The sequence below is a fragment of the Schistocerca americana genome, chromosome X (genome assembly GCF_021461395.2).
Source record: "Schistocerca americana isolate TAMUIC-IGC-003095 chromosome X, iqSchAmer2.1, whole genome shotgun sequence".
Classification (NCBI taxonomy): Eukaryota; Metazoa; Arthropoda; class Insecta; order Orthoptera; family Acrididae; genus Schistocerca; species Schistocerca americana.
Genome location: NC_060130.1, coordinates 384,955,408 through 384,975,046, shown reverse-complemented (window position 1 = coordinate 384,975,046; position 19,639 = coordinate 384,955,408). Strand labels below are relative to the sequence as shown.

Here is a 19,639-nt window from a genome sequence, read left to right as displayed (position 1 = left end):
CGAAACCATTAGTGATGACAACCAATGCAAAGAAGCATAAAACGTGGTGTCAGGATCGTAAGTCCTGGGTGGCTGATCAGTGGAAACACGTATTATGGTCTGGTGAGTCAATGTTTTTGTTATTTCCAACACAACACCGGGCTGGGTTTACATCTGGAGAATGCCAAAAGAAGCCTAAAATCCTGATTGCTTGATTGCAGTGGTTAAGTATAGAGGTGGAAGTGTGATTGTGTGGGCAGTCATATCATGGTATTCTGCTGGTCCCATCATTACTCTCAAAGGCTGTGTTACACCCAATGATTATGAGAACATTTTAGGTGATCAGGTGGACCCATGATTCAAATGTTGTTCTCCAAAAATGATGCCATATTTCAGGACTACAATGAACCCATTCCTACAGTCAGGACAGTACAATGATGGTATGAGGAGCACGCAACTAAACTGCATCCTCCCTGGCCAGCTCAGACCCCAGACTCGAACATTATCAAACTCCTTTGGGTGGTATTAGAGTGCAGACTCCGGAGCAGATTTCTGCCTTCCTCATCACTACAGGAGTTAGAAGAGGTTCTCATTGAAGAGTGGCATAACATTCCACAGGAGACTACACAATCATTATATGCCAGTATTCAAAGAAGAATCACAGCTGTATTACGGGCAAATGGGGGTCCAACCCCTTATTGATAAACCATTCCCAAGTAGGTGCAGGTGTTCATGTTATTTTGCCTATCCCCTGTACATCTGCATCCACATCTATACTCTGCAAGTCACCTAATGGTATGTGGTGAAGGGTACTTCTGGTACTACTACCTCCCTTCCCTCCCTCTCCCCCACCCTCTCTCCCACACACACAAAAACACACCACACACTCCCTCCACCCTTTGCTGTTCCATTTGTAAACGTTGCATGGAAAGAACAACTGTTGATAAACCTCTGTATGAATCCTAATTTGTCTGATTTTTCTCATCATTGTCATTTTGTAAGACATAAGTGAAGGAAGTAACATGTTGCCCAACTATTCTTGGAACACATGCTCCTGGAATTCCAACACTGAATCTCTCTGCAGTGTGTATTGCCTCTGTTATGGGCTGATAGCACCTTAGCAGCAGGATGGTAAACTCAAGATGGTGAACAGGGTGATGGGTGTGTACTATCAGTTCCTTGGGAGTCACAGAATCAGAAATACATCGGGAGCAGCATCATACTTTTTAACAAGATAATCTTACAATAGCTGAAGATGCATCTTGATGGTGCGTGATGACTCCAAGCAGCAGAGTATGTCTTAGCAAATCACCAGGTGGCATACTGGTGGTGCACGGAGACTAGTGAGACAACTTTGCAGTGAAGTAGCAGCATAAGCGGCTCTATGGGCACGTGGCTGCATCAGTATTCCTCCTGCAGTGAGACATGGAAGTGGTGGTCACTAGCAATGATGGCGATTATTCAGGTACAAGGTGCACCAAGACGCAAACTCAAACTGAAGACACCTTGGAGGCATCCAGGAGCTGGTTCATGACAGCCTGGAGGAGACTGCAGCCAGATGGTGTGTATGATATGATATGATATGATATTTCAGTACTTGTGTTATTCTAAATTGTGATGCAAAGTTCCTTCTGACATGCTTGTCCAGAGGAACAGGTACTGTGGCAGTTAAAGCCATTATGAAATATGTGAAATGTTTCTTCAGTTGCAAATATGGACAACTATCAGCTACAGAATGGAATGATGATAATGAAAATTTGAGCCAGACTGGGACTTGAACCCAGATTTCCCACTTACCTTGAGTGGTTGCTTTATCGTTTGGCTATCCGTGAATGTCTCACTGCCAGACCAAAACTTCCCTATGTCATCAGCCATTCATCCACAACCTGTACTCATACATCCATTACGTATATTCCCTGTACGGGAATTCTTACACCCCTTACAGAAAAATTTTCCCTAACCCACTTGTTCCTGATGTCTGAGGGCCTTTGTATAGGATCCCTGTACCTACTTCCACATCTCATGTAAAGTCCTCACACAATTTTGCACTGGCTCTCCAATCTTTGCCACTCTAGGTTTGGTTACCTCAAATGATGATGGCATTTTCCAGCCAGCGGTAATTCAAGTGCTCGGTCACAATGCCATACAAAACACTATGAGAAACATTAGGAAAGTCATACCGCAAGGAGGAAATCATAAAGTGTCTGTTTTCTCTCACCTTATCATCCACTTCCTGCACCAAACTTTCATTAACGAGCGAAGGACGCCCTCTCTGTTGTTCATCATGCACATTTGTGCGGCCATCTTTAAATGCTCTCACCCACTTTCTTACCATTCCATCACTCATAATGTTTTCTCTGTAAACTGCACAAATCTTACAATGAATATCGATCACTTTTAGGCCTTTAACACTAAGAAATCTTGTAACAGCCTGTATTTCACAGTCAGCAGGACTCGCAATTATTGGAGGCATCTTAAACACTCAGTACACAATGTAAACAAGGACGAATCACACTATAATGGTGTCAGTGCACAGATTAAGATACAGGTTTTCATGTAAAAATAAAATTCTTGAGATATCTTAGCACATCTTTTTTTAATTTCAAAACAGTACTTACTCAAAAAACACACCTCATACTACTTTGTATGGCGATAGACATGTATTTTCACAGATCCCAGAGTTATAAGTCATGACAAACAATTACAACAGAATTTCCCTGTCTCTGTCATTGTTGTTCACATAGTGGCTGAGCATTTTTCATCGTGTTCAATACACTCTCTCTGTTCACCAAAATTGATTCCCTGATCAGTAATTAACGTCCTGAAACCCAGAAATTCAACAACCAATTATTTATCACTGCTAGATGCACTGTGTTAGCTTGCTGGTTCAGGATATTATCATTCCATTGTAACATTAAAAATGGTCTGTCACCACAAAGTGATTCCAGCCAATTTTTGTGAAAAAGAACTGGACGTAACATATTCATACCAATAATTTCAAACGGCTTACTAGCTTCCAGTAACCTTTGCAGTCATATATGCTGATGGCTCAATTCTGCCTGTTGTGTGTATGGTACACAGTTACCCACATATTGTTCCACATTCTGATTACATGTACACCAACAGTAATGATTGGCCACATGCCTTTCTGTGGCCCTGTGGGGCCAGTGGCTGGGTAACACATGATCATATGCCTGATTTAATACTTCCTCATGTAATCTGACTGGAACTGCAATTCACAGTCTTGTTGTCTTGCACAATACACCGTCATCCACAATGAACTGTGACTATATTTAGATTAGTTTGCAGTCCTCATGATCAGCTCTCACTTTCTGCCACACTGCAATGGAGCAGACTGCTCTCTGTAATACAATACCTTTCCTACTGAGGCCATTAGCATTCCCATGATTCCAACCAGGTTTATGGATTACACGTACCTCAAAACCAGGTTGACTTAGCTTCAGTGCCCCACATGTGAATCTCTTAAATGGATCCTTCAATCTTGATGATACCACCAGTAACCCTAATGATCCATGTGATCCACCAGTACCTTAATTTCTTGTGATACAAATGACATCAGAAGCATGTTATGCCATAAATGAGGCTCAGCATTTCCTTCATTGTGATAGAATAATTGCTCTCCACTTTACTTAACTGATGCAACGCATTGGTGACCAGATGATCCACTGTATCTACTTCCTGACTTGATACACAGCAACTGTATGACTACTTGCATTACAAGACAATATGAACTCCTTTCATAATTTGGAAAGACCAATATCACACTAGTTGTCAATGACTCTTTCAGATTTCCAAATGTCCCTTCACATTCTGATGTCCAATGGAACTTTACACCTTTCTTCAATAAATGAATGAGTGGTCATGCTATTTCTGTAAATACAGGGATGAATTTTCCATAGAAATTTCCTAACCCAAAAAAGATAGTAATTGCTTCCCTTCCTGAGGCACTGGAAAACTTTGTATGGCCTTCACTAGTCTAGAAATGCTCCATACCTCAGCATGACTAATTGTATGTCCCAAATAATGCACAAAGTGACACTTTTCTGTGCTGAATCAGGTGTGCTGCATTTAACCTCTTATAAACCTCCCTTTATCATCTCATATGCTCCTCTGTATCTTTCACAAAGAAAGTTATCTTCACCAAATACAGCATACATTGTCTTGACTTCACTTCTCTCAAAACTTGGTCCAATGAGGGCTGAAATGTGGCTGACACATTCTTCAGTCTAAATGACAAATGATGGTACTAGCAGTGTCCCCAAACAACCTTACATGTCATTTTGGGTGGCCCTTGTGCTACTTCTACCTGCTGAAAGCCATGCCACAGGTCTATGGTGGAAAAGAACTTTCACCAACCTAAAGTGTCAAAGGTTTCTGTTATATTCAGGAATGAATATGCATCTGAAATTGTACAACTATTGTGATACCAATAGCCACAGCAAAACTGACATGCCTTAATCCCATCTGTGGTTTTCTTCAGTATGATCATCACTGGTGCACCTCAAAGGCTCATAATTTATTGAGTAACATCCTCCTTTAACTCTTGGCCAATGAACTCTTCTGTTACTGGCTGTAGGTGATGCACACAATATAGGTTATGGTATACTAGTGACTCATTCCCAGTTGGGATTTTGTGTTGCATCACCAAGATTGCTGGCAGTGATCCATGAAGTTTAAACAGATCCTCAAGTTGTAATAACAGTTCCTTCGTTGGTAACCTCTCTTTCCTTCTAAATGTTTCACTTTCTTCCATAATGCAGTTACACTGGTGACTTGCTTATCACTAGGGTTTGGATTCATCATATCAAGATCATGTTGATCTAAATTACCCAAACTGGTGTGCAACAATCCTTTAGACAAATTCATGTGTTCAATTCCAAAATTATCTGTACCAATGGACATTAAATGCTCACCATCTATCTGTATGTGTACAGTCCTCCTACACACAAAACACAGTGCTTTATCTAAGCTGATCATTTTCGCCCAGTGGCTCAATCACACATAATATGTTTACCAGCAAAATTAACTTCCATGCTCACCCAAAACAGTTTCCCTGAATCTCATGTTACTTTGTCTCTTTTGTGGTCTTGCACGCAGTTCAGTAGGTGCATCCTTCCAGAAAGATGGTCTTCACTGCAGAGTGGCACTGGCAACAGTTGCCCCCACATGAAACAATGTTCCACCGGGTTCTACTATGCATTGCCCAAGTCAATCTTAGTGTGATGCAAATCTAAGCCTAAGATCATGCAGAAACATTCACCATTATGAGACAAAACTTCTGTACATGTTTTCCCCTCACCTGAAAACTTAATTTTGCTGAAGCCAGAAAATACATACCATTAACTCTACTCCACATAAATCATGCTGTGGAGGGGTTAATCACCTCTTTCCCTTGAGGTCCACTCCCACCACAGACACATGTACATCTGTGTCCAACACCAAAACCTCATGTTCTCTTCCAACCACCAAGCCAATTAAACAAAATTCCTCTTCTGTGAATGTTTTAATGTGCTAAAATTCACTGGGAGCAGTGCTCAGCAGCCCTGAAGCTCCCATTGACATTTAATAGTTGTCTATTGCCACTTTGAATCTTCCTATCTTACCACCTATTCTGCCTACAGTTCAAGTTCCATTCCCAATACCTTCCTTTCCCACTTTTCCTGCATTGTGGCTGATGGCAATCTTTCTGTCTGTGGCCCAAATGACCACAATTGTTACACTTGATGACAGTGTAAGAAATATCTGTTTATCCCAACTTGGATTACCATGTCTATCTTCATACAGCTTCAGCTAAGTTATCAGGAATTTCTGGAAGTACTTTTCTCAGCACATCAGGTAGTAATCCCTGTATGAACACATCTGATGTCCTTTGCTCTGCTTCTTGCAGAAGGATCTCGTTTGTGTCACTATCTTCCAAAAACTCATAGGTATTGAAATTGAGGTTTTTTTTATTCTAGACATGAAACTTTTGATGGATTCACCCAGACTTTATGACACAACATTTAACTAGTCACAATAATAACTACAATTATTTTACCTTCTATATTGATGCACTAAGCCTTTCCTCAACACTCCAAATGTTTGAGCATTTCTTAGTTCCCCATCATACATCACATATCTTTTCATGTCTCCTACCAAACATAATGAGGCTGTGTGTAACGATTCTTACTTCAACCAACAACCCAATTTTGTGACTGCCAACACATTGTCAAAAATACTAATACATTTTTTCTTGTTTTGCCCCAAAATTAATCAAATAGGTAGTGTTACTAGTATCCATGAAGGATGCTGGTAAATTGGACAAAGATCTGACCTCTTTTAAAGCTTCTAACTACATTTGCAAGTCTACTTTATCTGCCCTTATTTGAGCCACTTCTGGAACCACTTATGGAGTGATCACCAGCTGTTCCCCTGATTTACACATTGTAAAGCCTTTGTTCGTAAAAACAGGTTAAATACACTAGGAAAATTACCACAAGACAGGGACTAATTATTACTAACCCTGATACAATTTTAAAAAATATTTTTGGTCCTTGTACCTAAAGTGCCTACCATTCCCTGCATTCCCTGACATAGTTTCTACATTTGTTGCACTTAAAAAAAGTCACTGGCAAGAACTGAGCACAGGGTGCACTCTCACCCACAAACTGTACTGTGTACAGATAACTGGGTGCATAACAGCATATGTTTCCATAATGTTACCTCTAAGTTCACTTAAATCAACATCTGTATCCACTTTATTGAATCACACTTTAAACCCCACCAGCCCTTCCACCTGGACAGACATCTTCACCCACTTCAATAACAAACACTCAAAACAGCTTGTCATAACTCATCATGCTATGATGACACAGCTGCATGCTGGCCCATGTGATCACTCTGCATCACTGGTTCTTTTGACACCAGTTGTTAGCAGTTGATAGCACTGGTAGTGGCAAGATGGTCAACTTATGTTGATGACAGGGCAATGGGTGCACAGTACAAGTTCCTTGTTGGTCATGGAATCAGAAATCCACCATTACCAGTATCATAGTTTAACAAGATACTCGTTCAATAGCTGAAGGTGGCATTTCAATGGTGTGCATTGACTTGAGTCGTGGAGCCCAGCTTTGCATATCACCAGATAGTGTGTTAGCAGCACACGGATCCAGCCAGCCAAGCATCCTTGCTGTGATGTAATAGCATCGGTAGCCCCATGAATGCCCAGCTCCAGAAGTGTTCCTCTGTCAGTGAGAACATGTAAGTTCCAGATACCAGTAGTGATGGCAGTGGGACAGCTACAAGGCATGCCAGGACATTGACTGCAAACCCAAGACCTGTTGGAGGTGTCCAGGAGCTGCCTGACACAAGTCATTGGTTAGGAAGGATGTTGGCAAACACCTTTTTTGTAGCACCTGCCTATATAGTTTGCAGGTCATCTCTTACTGAATGAATCCATACTGATGAATAATACTCAAGAACCATCTTATAAATATTTGTTACATTTTTTATGAATGAACTAAACTTCCTATTCCAATGGATATCAGCCTGACACCTACTTTTACTCCAGCTAGTTTTACATCATCATTCCATTATTATTACAGACACTTACTCCAAAATAGCCTATGGTTGTTGTTGTATCCACTGATTTGTTGCCAGTAACATAACCAGCAGTAAAAGATCTCTTCATTTAATTATGCACAATGTGTTACATTTATTCTTGTTTATGGTCAACTCTAGGCCTGCATTAATTGACAATCCTCTGCAGCTCTGCCTGAAATTTGCTACTGTTGTCTGGTGTTACAACCTTCCTGTAGTCTACAGTATCATCTGCAAAAGGCCTCCTGTAGGTTCCAACAGTATGTACTAGATTTTTAACTGTATGAAACATTCCATAGATCAATGGTTAGTGCTCTTAATACACCTCTGTAAACATCTCTCACCTCTCTCAGAACAGTTAACACATTTTATTCAGAAGATTGGTGATTTCTCATAAAGATCTTAAAATGGTGGCGTTCATTGCACCATACTTGGTTCCGATATCAATAAGGAACTGTGATGATTCGACAAAACTAAATCTACATGCAATATTGAAAGATAAAATGTCTTCACTGAGAAGATTAAACTTTTTTTGGCCTTGGTTACCCTCAGATTTGGTGGGATGAAAGAAATTTTGACATCTCTCTTACTGTTAAAAATTAATTATACTATATTTTCCAGCATCACATTTCTGATTTAAGAAACTTGGCATTATAGTTGTGTGTATGGTGTGAAAATACACTCTTTTACCCCTAAAACAAACCACATTAGCTTTGCTTTTTTTCTTCTTGCCATAAGATGTGTAACTGCAGAAATATCTGCAAAATTCTCAATTTCAGTTTGGCTTCTCACATTAGAGTATAGTCACCCCACTTTTCCCTTCCATATGTATTATTAATTTTACTAACATACTCTCAGTAGTTTTAACTTTGATGCACTCTTTAACTGGACACTAAGCATTAAAAAGCATTGACTGAGGTTAGCAGAAACTTCACTACTCTTGCACTACAGGGATGTCTTCTGTTATACAGGGTGAAAAGTATTTAAACTGACAAACTCTGGGAGGTTGTAGGGGACATCAAAACAAATATTTTTCCCTAATGTCATTTTCTCCTATGAGGATTATTTAAACCGATGGAGGCCATATTACGCTTTTCAGTTGTTAGAGGCCGTATTACGATCTTCAGTTGTTAGAGGGCGTATTACGCTGTTCAGTTGTAGGCAACTGCTGTACGCCAGTGTAGTAGTGCATTGTCTCTGTTTACTAATGGAGCAATACACATGGGGTGAATACACGGTTATGGTTGGTGTGTACTACGTAGCACACCACAATGGACGAGCTGCACAGCGGGTTTATCAACAACAATATCCTAATCGCCGTATCCCACATCATACGACCTTTGCTGCTGTGTACCAATGTCTGCGTGAGACCAGGTCATTTAGCAGACAGGGACACCGTCGCACGGTAAGAACACTGCAATTGGAGGAAGATGTCTTGCAGCATGTGGAGTGGGATCCTTCAATCAGGATTCGTGCAATTGCACGTAACATGGGGACGAATCGGATGAAAGTAAGAACAGTCCTTCGAGAGCAATTGTTATATCCAATTCACTTACAGTGTGTCTGCAACCTGTAACCAGATGATTATCCACCCAGAGCACAGTTTTTGCAGTGTTACCTGGAACAGTGTGAAATGCATCCTACATTTCCATCCTCTGTGTTGTTTACTGATGAAGCAAAGTTCGGGCATGATGGAGTCTTCAACATGCACAATTCACATGTTTGGAGTGAGGATAACCCACATGCCTCATTTACTAGCACTCACCAAGTGCGGTTCTTCATTAATGCGTGGGTCGGTGTTGTTGGGGCCTGTTTAATTGGGCCGTATCTGCTACCTCGGCCGTTGAATGGCAGGCACTATTACAATTTTCTCGCCAGAGCATTGCCAGAATTGCTGGAAGACGTCACGCTCCCTACAAGACAACGCATGTGGTTCCAACATGACGGGGCGCCAGCACATTTCAGTCGTCGTGTGTGTCGATTCCTGAACCGACAGTTCCCAGAAAAGTGGATTGGCAGAGGTGGTCCTGTACCATGGCCTGCTAGGTCCCCAGATATGTCCCCTCTGGACTTTTTTGTGTGGGGAGAGATGTGCAACATTGTTTATGTAACTCCTGTTGCATCAGAAGAGGGTCTGGTTGCCCAGATAGTAGCAGCAGCAGGAACAATTGAGGATACTCCTGGGGTTTTTGCCTGTGTCAGACAGAACATGATCTGGTGGTGTAACCTTTGTTTACATGTCAGTGGAGGCATTTATGAAAATCTACTGTAATTGAAATTGGGTTGTGTTAATGTGTTGCGTTTTGGTAAAAAAAAAAATAGAAAAGTTTGTGGGGTTAATTAATTTGTCGCCAGAGAAATCTTCCTCTACCGGTTTAAATACTCCTCATAGGAGAAAATGACATTAGGGAAAAATATTTGTTTTGATGTCCCCTACAACCTCCCAGAGTTTGTCGGTTTAAATACTTTTCACCCTGTATAAGTCACAGACTCTATGAGCATTAAGATGTCAGCAATAGACAGTTAATAGGTATAAGTAAAACAGTTGCAGCTATAAGGTAAGGACAGAAATAAAACTTGCTGAACCTGGCAACCTTTGTCAGATTACAGCTACACTTACAGCCAACATGTGTCACCACATCATGCAGTCATAATCATTTATCCCTTCTAAACAGGTGGAAACCATAACATTGGTATCTGTCCTTTAAATTTCAAACACAAAGCAATTATAATAGTAGATATACTCATGGATATCTACATCTGCATAGGATTTTATCAAGAAAATTATTATTGTTATGGAAATTTGATTGTATGTCTGTGGATACCTGAAACTGTGCAGAACTCTAAGTATAAATTAGTAATTTAATGCAGGTTGCTTGTAATAGTTAGAGAACTTTGGAATTTGTACCTCATAATAAGACCACATACAAGTTTATTTAGTCATCCCTACAGTTTTCCAGGCAGTTTTATTTGGTGTATTATTGACATATTTTCTATAATATATCATTCTCTAGGCTTGTTTTGCCTTATTTACCTCACAATATCTGTTTCCAAGACAAAATGTACTATATAACATTGCAGGTGAGGATCCAAGGTTGCTGGGATTTTACCATAACTGTGGCTACAACTCAGCTGGAATGATGTTTGGAGGTGGTTGTGGAGAACAAATGGCTCAGTGGATTATTAATGGACGACCAGAGCTGCATATGTTCAGCTATGACATAAGGTAATCATGCTGACATGGAATTAGACTTCACTAATGGGTTCTCAGACCAGAATCCCCGACCGAGCGAGGTGGTGCAGTGGTTAGACACTGGACTCGCATTCGGGAGGACGACGGTTCAATCCCGCGTCCGGCCATCCTGATTTAGGTTTTCCGTGATTTCCCTAAATCGCTCCAGGCAAATGCCGGGATGGTTCCTTTCAAAGGGCACGGCCAACTTCCTTCCCCATCCTTCCCTAATCCGATGAGACCGATGACCTCACTGTCTGGTCTCCTTCCCCGAAACAACCAACCAACCAGAATTCCCACACTCTAAAGAACCGCAGTTATTGGAATGGTGACAGTATACCAAAGAATGATCATTTGTTACATGAAGATATGTTAATGTACTCTTATCTATATTTCTGTTTTTTTTTCTTTTTTCCCCCCAAGGCAGAAATACTTTCAGTGTGCTTCTAGTGTTTCTTGCAGCAAATGAGTATCATAAACTTATGTAGCATTAAAATTAGAAGTTGTATTAAGGGGCTCCGGAAAGGCTCAAAATCATGAAAAGTTCAATTTTTACTTTTTTGCATTTTCTGAATCTGCAGACTATTACCTTTTAATAGATATATAATTTATTCAATTCCGAAGACTACAACTATTTTTAAATTTTTTTTGAAATGTGTTCTACATGGGCGTGACCCACTGTGGCGCTGTTAAACTGCTGTCAAATGGTGTTATTATTAACGTCCTTGTTCATCAGGTACATTTTAGTGATGTGAGATAAAGTATGTGCTGTGGCTAACCTGTGATGGTTCAATATATATCGCTGGTGTGATTGTCGATTGTTTCATGTTTATTTACTCTGTCGTTATCTCGAAAATATTCGTAACTAATTCTGTTTCTTGAGTCTCTGTTTTGTTGAAGTATAATAATGAGTAAAAGTAAAGTTATTAGAAATCCTCTGAAGGCTTTTAAGAAAAGGAGAAATGTTGGAAAGCCAAAGGTATGTGTTATTACTGTAAACAATAAAGACGATAACCAAGTGAGTGAACCTAACCTCTCAAGTACACCTGCCCATAGCAGTCAAAGTGGGAAAGAAAATACTTCACAGAAGAAGCTTGGTTCAATGAGTGAAACCTATGAATGTTTTATGGGCGAATCGGATGTGAATGAAATATTTGATATGTCACTTGTCAAAGGATTTTTTTCAAACTGTGTAAGATGTATTCATTGTAGTGAAGTTGGTCTGGAACTCTCCATAATAAAGCACGTAGGACTTGCTAGTGAAATACAACTGAAATGTGATAAGTGTTCATACATGACAACCTTTTGGAAAAGTGTTGCAGTAACTGCAACTGAAGAAAATGGTAGCAAAATCTACGAACACAACAACGAGCGATGCTTGCTTTAGACAAGGAATGCCTTCGGGCTGCAGACAGGGCTGTAAAGAGTCTAGAAATACAAGCAAGAGTAAACAGGAGGAGGAACAAGAGGAAGCTGGAGGAGGAGTTTGCAGAGGATGAAGATAATCCATCCTATGGACCTGGAATGCACTAAAAAGTTAATCCAATCTTTGTCGCTCGATTCCCAAAACTTTTATTTTCTCATACTAATTACATGTATTCTAAGGATCTTCCAAACACATTTGTTTCAAACTTTCAGTAAATGTTACACAGTACCTTCTGCATAATTTAACACAGCCTTTTTCCAAAAAACTGTATATTTTTGAATATATAAATAAAAAATTGCAAAAAAATGTTGTGAATTTTCATTACAATTGAAAAAAAATCATCTTTAATAACTGAACTAAAATTTTTTAAAATCCCTGTGTTAAGTTGTAGCCCATATTCCAATAAATAATCTGTAAAAAGTTCAACTTCCTACCTCAAATACTTTGTGAGGAAAGATGTAATTTATAAGCATTATTTTAACATTGCAAGTATAGGGCATTCCAGAGCCCCTTAAAACTGTGATGGAATGCATCATAATGATGCAGAATCTGAACAACTGGAATAAAATGACTGTCCATGACTAACCACAAACTTGAGTTGCATTGTACACATTCTGGAAAAATACCCACACTTTCTCAACATGTTATTGTGAGTGGTACAAGTTGGAATTATATTTGTGATTCTGAAGCAATTTTTATTTTTTTAATTTTTTTTTACCTTGGAAACCATTGAAGTTTGGCTTTTCCAGGGTGACTGCAAGTCAATGGCAGATCAGATTTCATAACATAATATTTTAATCAGCACTAAACCTAAGTTTCAGTATTGGTATTTATTATTGTTAATTACAGGACTTTCATTGCCATATAGAGATCATCACCCATTTATTTTCAGTGTTGGTGAAAATATAGCATAATCAAATTATCCAATAATAATAATCATTCATCCTGTATATTGAATTCTGAGATATTTATGGACAAAAGAGAGAGAGAGGGAGAGAGAGAAAGTACAATAAACTGGAAGAACAAGTGATGGATATTTCATAATGAGGCATGGTTTTCCATTATTCCATCAATGTTTTGCATTTTAGCTGCAAATAACACTGCTATGATACTGTAATCTGATTTTTTCACTGAGATTACATTCATATGATTTCTTTCTTTCACAGAAACTGAAACTCAAGAAGTATTCAAGCCATCTTAATTAGAGTTTTAAAGAGTTTTAAAGATAAATTTTGAGTTAACTTATGTGATTGTCATTGTCAGTTTGATAACTGTTTGCATCTATAAAACATCACTTGAACAGATTTGATATTTACAATAAGAGTGTCTCTATCTTTCAATTTGCTTCTTAAAGTCACCATTTAAGGGTTTACCTTTTATTTGCAGGATGAGGTCAGTTTTACAATTGTTAACTGCTGTGTAAACATAAGAATCTGTAGTTTTCTTACTATGATGTGATTAAAATTCCATGACTACAGATTTAGTTCTGATATTTTTGCAGACGCTTTCGATCTGACCAGACTAAAGATCAAGAATGGATAAGGGAAAGAAGTCATGAGAGCTATGTAATGAATTACAGTATTGTATTTCCAAATGATCAGCCTTTAGGTGGTAGGAACTTCCGAAAAGGCCCATTGCATGATGTAAGTTACTTGTTACATGTTATCCTACAAAACCCATTTTAAGCTAATAAGTCGGTGTGAATAATAGCAAAACTGAAGTAATAGCTTCTTGGCTCCATAGGCTGCAAGACTTACAGTTCTTCCTAGTACCTGAAAATTGTGCTAAAATCTGTGTACAGGTTGCCCTCCTTTTCCTTGATACTTTCTAATAGTCTTTAGTATTTTCCTATCACTAATTTTTGCACATACCTTTTTCTTTAGACTTACTCTTCCTTTTTCTGTCTCCTTTGTCAAAGGTTCTATGTTGACTATTCCTCCTTCATACTGGTACCCAGATGCCTAAATTCCACTGTTGTTTTACCATGCACATCTTCTTCCACTTACATGATTCTGTTGTACATATAACTTTTGGGATATAATGCATGTGATGTAAAGTTATGCTTTTCAAATGACTTTACTTTTTCAAACATAAGAAAATCTGAATATCTACTCTATGTGGATCAGTAAACTGTCTCCACATTTAAAGGGTGTTCATCACTGAACATTTTCAGCATTCAGTATAATTAATCTGTTGCCAGATGTTATAATTACATTTTTCATTGTGTAGAAATAACTTAATTGATATTAGTACTCTGCAGAGTTTCATAGAATATCCATATAAAGTACAGTTATAAATGGTAGCACCTTTGCCCATGTAGTATAGAGTAAATCTTCTCCCCATAGACATTAAAAATTTTCAGAGAGGCACTAACCAGAGTCACATCTTCAACTTTCTCTATCTTATTAAACACTAATATAGGTTCAATTCAATGTACATATTCATATTGTAACTCATTTATTGGTTCCTGGAACAAGGTTATGTGATATGAATATGTGTCCTTCGGTACAATTTATGTTTGTTAGTATCTATGTATATAAATGTATAAGGGGCAGTCAAATGAAAATGAGACAAAAAAGTAATTGAGTTGTTTTTATTTCAAAAGTAATTACCTACATGTTGCCAAGGTTGTTTAGACTAGACTGTAGAACTTTTGCTGGGGCACCATCAATTGGTTTTGGATGAACAGGTGCACACCTGGGTAGAATTATGGTTCCATAAGCAACTACAAACATTTTTCCATGAAGGTATTAACCATCTTGTCTTACAGTGGGATAAATGTATTAACAGCTATGTTTATTACTTTTGAAATAACAAACAGTTTACTTACTTTTTTCTGTCTGTTTCATTTTCTTTTGACTGCCCCTTATACTTCTTTCCATGTTAATGTGCTGCACATACCAGATGCTATAACTTTCAAATCATTGTTTCTTCACAGGAATTGCTTAATGCAGGTGTTGTTTATGAGGAGAAACAAGGATGGGAGAGACCGGGGTACTTTTTGCAGAGTGGTGTAGCTCCTGTTCAGAAGTATGATTGGTTTGGCTCCTATGGATCATCTAGAAATCCAGAGACTCCTTATGAAAGTCTGTTGCAAGGGGATAGAACATTTGGATTCTCAAAGCACCATCATGCAGTACGTTCAAATGAGTTTTTTATTTTTGGAATAGAAGAGAAGCTACACCAGCTAAAATAAGAAGTATGGGAGCAGGGCTAATAGATGCACAGATTTGGAATACTGAGCTATCTTTCTTTATCTTTAAATTTTTGTTTACGTGGAAAAAGATGCTAGTGCCATTACTACTGAATAAGCTGCATGAAAACTATTAATAGCTGCTGCTTAACGTTATTGGCTGCTGACTGTTGCACGAGAATAACTGTAATTTTAATGCACAAAATGATTATAGTTGTTTATAAGATGTTCCCTCCCTCTAGAAAAAAATTATGATCTTTGCAAATGAAATTCACATTTTCCTCAACCATACAGACAATTGTTTCAGTTCAGGGTCAGTCTGGTGAAAGTCAGAGCATGTAATGTATAGTGACTTGTAGCAAAGCTACCAAGAGCCATTTGTCATGAAATCTCAAAACTAGTTTACCATTTGTCACCATTCTCTATGAAACTGAAAATATCAGATGGCCTTTGTATCTAAAAGCTTCCAGTAATAATATCATACTTTCAGTTAATGATTTTTTTCTCATGTTACCAACCAAGATCAAATGTTTACTCAGTAGAAGTGAGCACTAAGAATATTGTGGAAAGTTGATAAGGTTAATTTGTACTTTCAATTCCTGATGTCTTTTTCTGCTACTACCAGGCACTGTCAAAAAGTACTAAAAATGTGAATATTGAAAGTATTCACATTTATCTCAACATGAGCAGTATGACAGAAAAATAATATGTAAAATATCATGAAAACTATACTCTATCAATTAAGTACACTGTAGACAACAGGTACCTATTATAAAGTGCACCTAAAATAAATAGAGTGCTTATTCAGTATAAGTCATCAGTTAGACTATAGTGTGAAGCAGATAACTGTACATCTTAAAAAAGCCTTTTTAAGGACATTGAACTTCTTACACTCAGTTCCCAACAAATTTACTATTTAACCTTTTTCACTTCAACGGCAAGTGGTGTTCGGCATGGTAAATTTTGTTTTCCTCTCCATAGTCAAGCCTCATTTGACACAATTTTTCATAGCTTTTACAAGCTCCATCCTTGAATCTGACTGTACTAGGGACCAGTACTGCATAGTACTGCCATCTAGGAAAACCTGTGTTAACTTGGTGCCAAATGGAGCAGTTGTGTCGAGAGAAATATTATGACTACTATGTTCAAGCTAGTAGGTGCAAAATGACTAGTTATTCACACATAGTCCCATCTTAGGAAGAGACCATAGAGCTTCTGAAGGAATATTGAAACAAAAATTAGAGTGAAAATGATTTTGATGACAATGATTTTGATAATGAAAGTGATTCATTTGTAAACAATATATCTGAAGTGATGATGGAAACAGCCCAACCTGAAGAGTTTCACAGAAATATCACACACTGAAAAGCTTTGTACTGCAATGCTTAAGTAAATATTTTTGAATGAAAGCATACTTTTTGTTTTAATGCGTACCTTAATTGTTGGTCAATGGCCCCATTGTTTCCACAAAGAGACTTGCACAATTCTCTGTTGTGCACTTGGTGCCCGGATGGCAGTGATTTAAATAAGAGTACACAGATTGCATTAAGAATGCAGAGGGTTAATGGTTTTTGTTTTACCGATAATAAAAATCAGTTGAAGCTGAACTGTGATGAACACATTGTCAATAAAAGACACAAATGTAATAATCATGCAGACTTTGATTCCTTGTCTAGGGTTCAGGTAGGAGTAATTTACTCTGGTGCTGAACAAAACCCTGCCTAATATAAAGCAATCTGTCTGGAATCCCAAACAATTCAAAAGAAAATTAACAATATACCTCTTTAGCCAGTCTTTGAACAAGTTATCTGTATGTCTAGTTTGAAGGATTGAAAAGTCATGTTAGCTACATGGTAAATAGCTGTATGAAAACTAGTAATGCACTGTAAATAGAATTCAGTACTAACACATGTAGGTAAATATTTTTAAAGAAAAATATCACTATAATCAAATGAATACTAAACTACCAATATCAGATAAATGCCAGATACATAATATAAGTGAGGCAGCAGCCTTTTCAAAAGTAGCAGCTTTTCTTAATTAACTTGATTAAATTTAGCTGTCATAAGCATAGATAGCATTCAATAGTATATGGATAGTTTGCTGTTATATGATATGGTGTCAGATTAAGTTTTTATTATTTCCTTGTCTTTTGTTAATTAATGTGTATCTTCACTCATTCCACATCCATGAAGGTGTTCCTTCTTTATGGGAACTGCAGAACAAGATAAATGACTGAACCCTGGAGAAATGCCATGGTGATGAGTTTCCAGTACACCTAATGACATTTCTCTGCAGTTTCAGTAATCTACATAATATGTGTCCACCACGACAGCTGAGTGGTCAGCATCACAGAATGCCATGCAAGAGACCCGTGTTTGATTTCTGGTTTGGTCACAGATTTTCTTTGCTCAGGGACTGGGTGTTGTGCTGTCATCATCATATTATCCTCATTGACATGCAAGTTACTGATACGGTGTCAACTAAAAAGACTTGCACCAGGGGATTGGTCTACCTGGCAGGAGGCCCTAGCCACATGACATTTCGTTTCATAATATGTGCGTATTTGCTGCACTGGCCCACACTAGTATATAGTATGAAATGTGTAGATAAATAATATCATAGCCCATTTTAGTACTGTGTTGCTGTTGACAAATTTGGACATTCTTCAGGGGAGAAATATATTTGTGCTCATTTCTGAACAGATTTTATCTATGCCATGAAAACATTGTAATAACAATGTTTATCCAGAATAAAGTTTATTTTTTTATCACAGAACTACATATAGTCAGAGCTAATTCTCCAAAGAATAATAAGATTGTATCTAATTTGTAACAAGTATATCATTCTGTGACATCCTCCTCAACCCTGTTGGCCTCTGAAGGTGCAACCAGCTGCATAGGAGGACTGATTATATGACCTTCTGGTCTGTGGGTGATTATTGTTCTTTTCCTCTCAGCTCTCCCAGGTGGTACTCTCTCTGTTCTGGCCTTCCTCCACATGTGTCAATGGTGCATCTCCTCTAGTATCAGAAAGATGTTCCCAGGATGGAATGTGTTGAGCCATCCCTGTGGATATTTAACTTCATGCACATTCCTCAGTTCTGACAGATGTTCTTTTATCCAACATTTCCAAAAGCTGTTATAGAGTTTCTATCTTATCTGTAATTCTTTTACTAGGTTCTTGTTCAGGGTAGGCTGTGGTACTGAAAATTGTTACAAGTTTCTCACCATTCAGAAAAATGGTGACGGGCAGTGCATCAGCATTGTCTCCATGTGTGATGGGCTCTGAGTTCATAGTGGCTTCAATACTAATCAGGGTTGCATTCAACTGTTTTTCACTGAGCCTTGTGAGCTCCTATGCCTTCTGCAGGCAATGCTTCATAGTGCCCACCATTCTTTGCCACCATCCTGCCCACCAAGTCACTTGTGAGGTAATGAATTTCCATGTAATGCCATGGGGGGCAAGGAATTGTTAAGTGATTGTGGTAGTTAATGCCTTACAAAGTTGTACTAGTTCCGTGTTTGTCGCATGGAATGTTTTTGTATTCATCATTATCATCTTGGACAGTTTCCAGCCACTGGCTGGGTCTGTCGGGAACACAAGCCTCTCCATCGTGTTCTGTCTTTCCACCATTCCCCCTCTTCCACCTTCGTCCAGTTCTCTCCTCTTCTCGTCACACATTCCTTCACTCCCTTCACCCATCTATCTCTTGGTCTTCCCCTGGGCCTCTTCCCCTCCAGTTGCAGATCAAACATCCTCTTTGGAATTCTTCCCTCATCCATTCTCTTCATGTGTCCATACCACTGCAGTCTTGATTTTTCTATCCTGTCCTGTACTGGTTCCTCCTTTAGTCTTTCCCTCACATACACATTTCGCAATCTCTCTCATCTTGTTACACTCAACCTGCTCCTCTGGAACTTCATTTCACTAGCTTGTATTCTACTTTTGTCGCTTTTGTGCATTACCCATGTCTCACTTCTGTATGCCAATATGGGGACAAAGTAGGTTCGGTATATAATTTTCTTGGATTTCTGTGGCACCTCCCTGTTCCAAATAAGCCCCCTAATGCATTTGAAGAACTGCCCTGCTTTTCTGCACCTTTCATTTATTTCCATTGCGTTTCCCCCCTTACTTTCAATCATGCTTCCCAGGTACTTGAAGTTCTCTACCACCTGTAGTTTTTCCCCTCCACAAGTTATATCCACAT

At 38.5% G+C, this 19,639-nt stretch overlaps 1 protein-coding gene across 1 annotated transcript in view; it reads left to right on the top strand.

The window, feature by feature from the left end:
* Positions 1-19,639, top strand: part of LOC124554723 (sarcosine dehydrogenase, mitochondrial) — a 280,579-nt gene that overhangs the window by 142,458 nt on the left and 118,482 nt on the right. Inside the window, exons 9-11 of the mRNA XM_047128369.1 lie at positions 10,660-10,804; positions 13,738-13,879; positions 15,175-15,372. Of these exons, the coding sequence (XP_046984325.1) occupies positions 10,660-10,804; positions 13,738-13,879; positions 15,175-15,372 (485 nt within the window). The remainder of the gene's footprint in view (positions 1-10,659; positions 10,805-13,737; positions 13,880-15,174; positions 15,373-19,639) is intronic.